Source organism: Poecilia formosa, unplaced genomic scaffold (assembly GCF_000485575.1).
Source record: "Poecilia formosa unplaced genomic scaffold, Poecilia_formosa-5.1.2 Scaffold708, whole genome shotgun sequence".
Lineage (NCBI taxonomy): Eukaryota > Metazoa > Chordata > Actinopteri > Cyprinodontiformes > Poeciliidae > Poecilia > Poecilia formosa.
In genome coordinates this window covers 86,351-95,759 of record NW_006800647.1, presented here as the reverse complement: position 1 = coordinate 95,759, position 9,409 = coordinate 86,351, and the positions used below count along the sequence as shown (strand labels likewise).

Sequence of the window (9,409 nt, the reverse complement as noted above, 5' to 3'; positions counted from 1 at the left end):
GGCCCCACTCTAGGCCCACACTGGCCCCACACTGATCCCACACTGGCCCCACTCTGAGCACACCTGACACACACAGGCCCCACTCTAGGCCCACACTGGCCCCACACTGATCCCACACTGGCACCACTCTGATCCCACACTGGCCCCACTCTGATCCCACACTGGCCCCACTCTGAGCACACCTGACACACACAGGCCCCACTCTAGGCCCACACTGGCCCCACTCTGGGCCCCTGATTTGTTTTAAGGTTTTCTTGCACGAACTTGGAGACCAGAGTCTGGGTCACAGGACGTGACATCACTTCCTGTTGGTGAGTTGCGCTGCTGCTGATGGAGTCGGTTTCATTGACCTCTGATGACCTTCCTGAAGGAGTGAAGAGGAAACGCCGCCCCCCTCCGCTCCACCTTAAGCCTCTTAAGGCGGTAAGCCTCCTGCAGCCTGCTGTTGCTGATTGTTTCTCCCTCATGGAAGAGGCCGGCTGCCCCGCGCCTCGTTGCCAGGACGACCCCACCACCTCGGAGGCCATGGACGAGCTTCTGCTGCCCGGCGGCGGCGAGGAGGAGGCCCGGTCCGACCCGGCGGGCCGGGTCAGGGCCTGGCTGAGGGCCGGCGTGGGCGGGGACTGCTGGAGGAACATGAGGGGCTTCTGCCAGAGGAACGGGCTGCTGACGCTGTCGGTCATCGCCGTGGTTACCGGCTGCACGCTGGGCTTCATGCTGAGAGGAACCGAGCTGTCCACACAGGTACGGAACCTCCAACCGGGCCGCAACCAGAACCTCTCTGGACTCAGTGTGTCTGACTGCAGCTCCGCTTGGCCCAAACGGTTCTGGTTCTGCTGTGCCGATCAGAACCAGACGAATGGTACATATGTCAAAATTCTTCACAGAACGTTGTGAGTGATTCACAGACTGACGTAACTTTGTAACTCGTTACTTTCTAAATGTTTACAGTTCAGAACATTTTGTCTCTAAAATCTGAAAATGATTTGGATCTAATTCGGCTTGATTTCATTCCTTCAGCAGCAACATGCTGACCTCTAAAGTCATGTTGTTTCCATGGCAACCAGGGAGAAGTAATGAAGGACTGAATACTTTAAAACTTTTATCTCTTCTGAGCCTACATAGTCAAGTCAGAAGTATTTTTTTCACTTCTTAATTAATAACTAAGCATATAATAATTCTAACAGTTTTTTTAGGAAATTATTGTAGATTTGTAACTTTCTCATGTTACTGAAAGAAAAACATCCAGTTTAAATTAAGAAGAATATTCAGCAGTCCGAACATGATTCTCTTATTAAAATGCTTCCTGTATTAAAGGTTTAATAAATAAATCAGATTTGGCTCTAAAGTCTGTTTAGAAGTCAGATAAATGTTATTAACTTTGAAATTAAAGAGAAAGTAAAAAGCTGGTTTTTAAAATAAATTCTTTCTGTTGTATTTAATATTTTCTACTGCAGACAAATGTAATTTCTCAGTAATAATTTTTCTGTAATTAAACGTCTTCACCTGTTCTGTTGACCAAACTGGATCAGTTGGACACATCTATTGATAAATATGGATATTTGACACAGTGGAGCCAAACATTCGTACGCATCACATGCGACGCATCTGGGTGCCGCGCTGCAGCGGGCGCCAAAACGTTGGCTGAAAAATGATGCAGCTGTTTGTGCATCTGTACACGATGATCAATAACTGAAGCAGGGCATTGATCAACCGGTCAGGTTGTTTTCGTTGGAATCGTTTCATCTGATGGCAGGAAGCTGAAGATGGAGGCAGAGAACCGAAGAAAAGACGATGGAGGGATGAAATCTTTCCCATGTTGGAACGGCAGTCGGACGGTTGTGTTTGCCTTCAGTCGCTGTTCGCAGCTGTTTGCTGCCGGTTCCACAGATCAGACACGGAAATCCAGAACGGTGATTTGAATGTTCCACTTCGCATAAACAAACTTTACCTTTCAAAGACTTTCCCCAGGCTGACCTCTGACCTCTGACCTGCGTACCGGCCCACTTACAGCACAGCTTCAGCCTCAGACAGCAAGCTGACCCGGTTCAGAACCAAGCAGGTTCCTGATGTTTCTGCTCCAGAACCAACAGTCCAAATGAACTGGTCATCAGCAGGAACCTGCAGAACCGGGTCAGCTGGAGTTCTGGATGGTTCTGGTTGGAAAGAAGTTCTGGAGTTGCTCCAATCAGAACTTTTCCTTCTGACACTGACCCAAAAGTTCTGATGGAGTCCAGAACAGGAACCCCGTATGACTCGGTTCTTACTGGACCTAAAGTTCTGTTAGGAGGACCAGAACTCTGGGGCTGTTCTGATGTTGCTCTGGTTCCTGGTTGGTTCTGTTGGACCTTCACCAGTAGAACTCCTGTATTGGAACTCCACAGGTCTGATCTGGTCAGAACCTTCTACGGGGTCAAAGGCCACCTGGTTGTCCATCGTTTCCATGGTTTCTGCCCTCTGGACGTTCTCCTGAAACTCTCTGATCAGCAGAACCAGAACCTGTACTGGACTGTGGACCAGAAGGTCAAAGGTCATTCTGTTGGATTTAACTGGAATGAGGGAACTGGACCCGTCCCAGTTTGTCCGGGTCCAGGGACAGTCGGACCTCAGAGACCCGGATCGCCTCACTTCTTGTTTTCGTTCTTCTAAGCCAGCGGTGCCCAAAGTGGGTCCTGGAGGCCCGGAATCCGGCCTTCTCAGCAGGTCAGTGTTCCTCTCTACTGGATCCAGGTGTGTTAAACCAGGGAGAACTAAAACACCAGGATGCCGGGCCTCCAGAACCCACTTTGGACACCCCTGTTCTCATTGGACCATCAGAACCGTTAGCGGTGGCGGCTAACAGGAAACAGCTAGCGACGATGCTGGGTCCAGAAACCTGGGTCCATTCCTCATTTGGAGCAGGTTCTGACGGTTCTGGTGGGATGCTGGTTACCTGTTGGTTCTGTCAGGCCCGACCCGGTTGTGGTTGGATATTCTGCAGATAAAATGACAGCAGGAGGATTAAAGGGGGATAAATGAATTATATCATTAAAAGAAGCAAACAGTAGATCCGGGCAGCGCTGGTCCTCTGCAGGTCCCTCAGGGCCCATGTGGGGCCTGTTCTGCCTCTGGGTTGTAGCTTTAAAAAGCACCAAGTCTCTGCAGACTCGTTCAGATCCGTCTGCCTGTAGCATGGCGGCCGGTCTGCTGTGCCGATGTTACAGGATCATCGTCTTCAGGACGTTCAGACATTTTCTGACCCTGAATGAGGAAAAGCTGAGACTGTGTTTGGTCGCTGCTGTCCTCTCTTGGACGTGGCCCCCTGGTTGGTCCCCCGTCCTCCTTCTGTCGTCCATTTGTGAAAAATCTGGGTGTGATTGTTGATCCTGTGTTAAATTTGATTAGCATGTTAGCGCTGCCATCAAAGCCGGTTTCTTTCAGCTGAGGACCTTTGCTAAGATAAAGTCTGATTTTGCCGTTTAGATGATTGTAACTGTTTGTTCTGAGGCTTTTAGCAGAGCAAACGAAATGCTGCAGCTCGTCTGCTGAGCAAAACTAGGAGGCGTGAATCTGTGACCCCGGCTCCCCTTCACTGGCTCCCTGCTGCCTTCGGATCACATTTAAGGCTTCATTGATGGTTTTTAAGAGTTTTTGGGTGGTTCGTGCTGAAGTGAGCTCTAGCAGCCCTACAGCCACCCGGAGCCCTGAGGTCGGCTGCAGCTTTTCCCGTCCGTCCCAAAGCAGACGGAGCCTCTCTGTGGATCGTCTCCCTCTGGCTGCTGAACTCCAGACTGAAACTCGTCTTTCCTCCTTCAACTCCGGCTGAAGAGAAAAGGAGGAAGGACATCGCTGCAGCTAAAACTCAATACTGTTTGGTTTTTAGTCACTATTAGCTTTTGGAATCTGCCAGTTTAATATTTGTCTTATTATTTTACCAAACTTAATTTGATTTCTGTTTTCTTTTACCTCGCTGTGCTGCTGTTTGTTGTGAAGTGTTTTAGTGGCTGAGGCTGTTGGAAATGAGCTGCAGAAATAAACTGAAGCTCTGTGGATCTGGTTTTGATCCGGTTTCAAAGTCCCAAACAAGCCGACTCGGTTTGACCCGGAGGTTCTGGAGGTTCTGTTTGGCATTTTTGGTGCACAGACTCTGAAAGTCTGACCCAGTTTCATCTGCATCGCTGTGATTGTTCTAGAATCCAGTTTTTAAGGTGTTTAAGTCGTGATGATGCGTTCAGTGTCATTATTTTGACCACTCATGAAAATGAGCCTTAAGTTTGATTTTAGTTTGTGCCTCTGAAAGAGAGAGTCACTAGGACAGATAGATCTAGGTCACATAGATCAGAGCAGGAAGTCTATTCCTGACAGGAAGGTTAACTGTTTCCTGCAGGGTCAGCTAGTTACTGTTAGCTTGAAGAACACTGTCAGGTAGCTCAATCAACTATTCATGTCTCTGCACTGCTTTAACTTCCTGTGAGGTTCTTCCTGTCCCTGTAAAGGCGAGTGACCTTCGACCTCTGCCAGGACAGGCTGCTCCTGCCAACCGCTGCCTGGGAGCTTTAACAACACTCAGTCCAAATCCAGCATCAGTAATCCGTCCCTGTAAGAGGAAACTGCGTTTTATTTGTGGAGATGTTTAGCACACAAGGCTAACGTCAGCGCTACGCTAGCCTGATGTAGCTAATGCAGGAATTAATATGAAAGAAGAAGAAATGGATAAGAACTGGATCATACTGCAGCAGGTCCAGCTTAACACTTTACACCAGGTTGTTGCATTTTAATACAATAATTCACTCAGTAAATCAAAGATAATCTGTTTTGTCAGCGATTCAGGGAACATTTCCTCCTGGAAATCATCCGGCTGGTAGACGGCCGCTTTCCAACCGTCTGAAGGTTCAGGTCAGAGGTCAGCCTGACCTCTGGTTTCCAGCTGTAATAACTGAAGTTGTGCATTGACTCTAGATCTATGACTAGATCTGATTCTGTGACTCTAGAGCTATAGCTCTAGATCATGACTCTAGATCTACAACTCTAGATCTATGATTCTCTATAACTCTAGATCTATAACTCTAGATCTATGACTCTATATGACTCTAGAGCTATAGCTCTAGATCATGACTCTAGATCTATAACTCTAGATTGTTCCTCTTTAGGTCCAAACATAATAACTTCAGCTTCTGTTCAGATTTAGAAAGTTTCATCTCATCCTCACATTTATCTGTTCTCAGTGTCTGTTCAGTGATTGGATGGGGTCAAAGGTCACCTGATGACATCATAATGTAGCGCTGTGTATCATCTGTGTTGTCATGGTAACTGATCTTATTTCCTGTTAACCTGAGTCAGTGGGAGCATACAGATTGTAAATAAGAGGGGTCCTAGGATTGGACCTTGGGGAACCCCACATGTGACCTCTGACCTCTTTGATGAGAAATTACCTATTGACACAAAGAAGTTCCTGTTGCTGAGGTCGGACTGGAACCAGTCCAGCTCTGGACCAGAGAGTCCGATCAGGCCGTATTGTAGATGGTTTATGACCCATAATCTGAGCCACTGGGATCACATAGATGTAAATAAATAGATTTGAGGAACCGCACATGGTTTCTGTCTCCTTTCTAAGTGTGGAAGCAGCCTGTCGTTTTGGCTGGTTAGCATTCAGAGGCTGCATCGCTGTAGGAAAGACTTCCACCGTGATGCATTCATGCACCGTCTGAAAGCCTGGCCTTCTGGATCAGACCAGACTAAAACATTTTCCACTGTGATAATTAGATATTTGTTATCTGAAAATGTGTTTTTATGTGCAGAAGAAGAGTGAAACATGATTCTGGTTTGTTTAATTCAGAGCTGATGAGAAGGTTTTACTTTGATTAGACCCATGATGGAGTTGGACTCCGTCTCTGTTTTGTCCTCAGGCCAAGATCTACTTCTCCTTCCCTGGAGAGCTGCTGATGAGGATGCTGAAGATGCTCATCCTTCCTCTCATCACGTCCAGGTAGGAGCGGGCAGAACCGACTCAGCGGTCTGTTTAAGAACGGTCCAGTTCTGGTTCTGATCCAACTGCAGGCGCTGATGCATGAAGAACCAGAACCTTTAGGACCGGTAGAACCGGGAGCCCAAACAGCTGGCAGATGATCCGGGCTGTGATGATGAATCTGTCCTGACCTTTGACCCGATAACCCTCATCACCATCCGTCCACCTCCGTGCTTCACACATGCTTGGAGGAGTTTCTGCCGTTTGGTTCTGTCTGTCATGAGAACAGTGGACTTCAGATGCTCTGGGGATGACCTTTGACCCTTCCCAGGTTGATGGGTAGCAGCAGGTCATTGCTGTGTTTCCATCTTGACGCCTGGAGGCTCCAGAGCAGCAGACTGACTGACACCCGGTGATGTTTCCAGCTGAGGCTGAACTCTTGCACCTTTTTATTTTTTCAGGTGAAAGTCTGGACCCGCGACCCGATAAACACGATAAGATGGATGAAGTTAAAACATTTAGTAGAATCAGCACCAAAATTGAGACTATCGCGCACCTAGCGGTGGCTACTTTATTGTTGCATGAGGCCGTGTCCAATCCAAAGCCAGCCCCACCGGTAACTGAGCAGCCAATGAGACGAGTGCTAACCAACGTTAGCATTAGAGGGGCTGATGACTACCATGCTGAGACTGCTCATGTATTATTTATGTTCTTCCTGTGCTGTCCATTAGCACATAGTGTTAGCTTTTGATAGGCTAGTACTGGCATTGAAAAGGCTAACAGCTAGCATGCCTAGGCTACATTTGGTGACTTGTGCTTTCTCCTTTAAAGGAAACTAGGCTACATTTGGTGACTTGTGCTTTCTCCTTTAAAGGAAACTTTATAAAGACAAATGTTTGGATACAATGCCTGAAGTCACCATAAATCATTTTTGATTAGTGAAAGCTCAAAGGTTGGTCAGGTGACCAGCATAGGCATGCTAGTTGTTAGCCTATCTAAGGCTAATGCTAACCTGTCTAAGGCTAATGCTAGCCTGTCTCAGCTACTGGTGCCAGTCTGTCCTTAATCAGATCAATAGGTAGCTTCACATTGTGACAAGGAAGTAGCCACTGCTAGGTGGGCTGTAGTCTGCATTTCGGCACTAATATCGTTCTATAATTTAAGGGCTGATTTGGTGCGGAGGCATTCCTGGGGCTCCACAGGCTGCCTGACGTTTGTGTCCTCCTGTTTGTCCTGCAGCTTGATGTCCGGCCTGTCCTCCATGGAGTCCAAAGCGTGCTGCAGGATGGGCGTCCTCACCGTCACCTACTACCTGTGGACCACCTTCATCGCCGTGGTGGTTGGCATCGTCCTCGTCCTCATCATCAAGCCCGGCACGGGGACGGAGATGGAGAGCAACCGTCTGGGCGGCGGGCCGGTCATGACCTCGGCCGATGCCCTGCTCGACCTGATCAGGTGAGGGAGGTCAAAGGTCATTTTCATTGTGTGGAGGAGGTGGCATACTGAGTGATTTGCTTTAAGTTATTTTGCTTTACAAGCCCTGGAGGCCAACCTGCCATAGAAGGAAAACAGTCTGACGTTGTTTACAGCTCAAAGTCTTAGAAATGGTGGAAATGTTACGTTTGTCTTTTACTCAACATTTCTGTTCAGTTTTTATTGAGAAAAACGACGACAGCTGCTCGTAACCTAGCAACCAACATCAACGAAAGCAAGACAGCGACAAAACACAACCAGATCCTGTTCAGCATTCCTCAAAATAAAAGACTTCCTCTAGTCAAATAAATCATGACTCGCACTTACAAAGGTAATTACGTCACCTTTGTAATTATATACAATCATCTTCAATTCAATTAATAATCATGTAAATTATGCTTCACATATAAAATCAGTCACTTATCATGCAAAATATACTGAACAACATATAAGTGTAAAAAAGTCACAACAGGAATGTTTTGGTCTTCAGCCACCTTTACTCTGATGCCCTGAAATAAAAACCCATTTTGAAATGATCTAATCAGCAAACAGATGTCATAGTGGCTGGTATTAACTTTGTCTCGTCTGGGATGTAAAGAGACATTCGTCTCCTTTCTAATGTCCAACCAGTCAGTCACCAGTGCTAAAGATGTAACCTAGCAACCTGCAGCATGAGACGAAGGCTGCAGCTGCATGAATGAAGCTGAGCTGATCAGTTTTATCCAGAAATGATGAGTCCAACGAGGGTCAACAAACCGTAGCAGCGCTGCAGCTCTTCATCCCCTCAGAGCTCCGGCTCTTGGCGGTATTTTTAGTAATCCTGCGGGATGAGAGGCAGATTAACCGAGTCACTGATCTCTGCTGCTGCACGTTTGCAGACCCAGGTCTGACAGGAGCTGCACGCGCCGCTTCAACACTTCACCGTCATCCTGGTGACCTCTGACCTCTGAGCGTGCAGCAGCCTGCCGTCTGTTTTTGTTGTGCTGTAAGAACTTCCTGCGGTTCCAGAGAGCAGAGGAAGCTCCTGCAGCTCCCGCTGGCCTGCAGGGGGCAGCACACACTGAAGAGATCCAAGAGAGGACCGCCAGAGAACCCGGGGACAGAGCCACCCAGAGCTTCTACTTTGGACACACAAGGGTCAGAACTGAACCGTAGAACAGTGGAACAAGGCGTGTTCTGATGGGAACCTCTGGGTCCAACATTGATTTGGACAGGACTCTGACCAGCAGCACCAGTCTGGGTCCAGTAATCGATGGAGGCCTCAGTCTCTGCTGGGCTGAGGAGATGAGGTGGGAGTGGACACAGACAGATTATTGTCCCTCTCTGGGCTGCCGTACTTCAGGTTTAACTTCAGGATGTTTGGTTCTGTTCTTGGCTGTGCAGAACTGAGCAAGAACAGTAAAGAGCAGTGGAGCGAGCACACGGCCCAGTGCAGCTCCAACACTCGGTGTGTCTGTCATGAAGGCTTCCTGTTTATTTGATGGCTCTTCTCTCCTTCACCCACAGAAACATGGTTCCCTCCAACCTGATCGAAGCCACGTTCCAGCAGGTAAACCTCCTCACAGGTTTGAAGCTCCTGTCAGTTCTGCTTCCTCTAACCACCTGACTCTGCTGCTGCAGTACAAAACGGACCTGATCCCCATCCTCAGAGTCCCAACCAAAACCATCCAGCCCAACTTTGTCTACGTCGTCCCCGACGACAACGACCCTAAAGGACGGACAGTCTACCTGGAGCTGACTCCGCCCCCAGACGTCATCTACAAGACGAGTCCTGGCAGCAGCCAGCAGATGAACGTCCTCGGCATCGTTATCTTCTCCGCCACCATGGGTGAGTATGGCAGGGTGTTAGGGCCAAAATTAAGACTGTTGCACAAGCAGCGGTTGATACTTCCTTATGGCAAGAGGCTGCGTCAGCGGTGGGCAGTCCTGGTCCTGGATGTCCGAGTCCTGCAGCTCTTAATGTCTCCCTGTCCAACACACCTGGATCCAACA

At 48.2% G+C, this 9,409-nt stretch overlaps 1 protein-coding gene across 3 annotated transcripts in view; it reads left to right on the top strand.

Moving 5' to 3' along the window:
* Positions 1 to 278: 278 nt before the first annotated feature.
* The window catches only part of LOC103131011 (excitatory amino acid transporter 5-like), a 20,259-nt gene continuing 11,128 nt past the window's right edge, over positions 279 to 9,409 (top strand). For 2 of the 3 annotated variants that reach the window (XR_001660470.1, XM_007542548.2), the window contains exons 1-5: positions 280 to 744; positions 5,886 to 5,965; positions 7,184 to 7,399; positions 8,924 to 8,966; positions 9,038 to 9,245. Coding sequence is in view for 2 of the 3 variants with exons in the window: in XM_007542548.2 (XP_007542610.2) it covers positions 331 to 744; positions 5,886 to 5,965; positions 7,184 to 7,399; positions 8,924 to 8,966; positions 9,038 to 9,245 (961 nt within the window). In the remaining variant the exon portion in view is untranslated. Of the gene's footprint in view, positions 745 to 5,885; positions 5,966 to 7,183; positions 7,400 to 8,923; positions 8,967 to 9,037; positions 9,246 to 9,409 lie in introns of all 3 variants that reach the window. The other variant, XM_016666329.1, reaches the window with a different exon arrangement.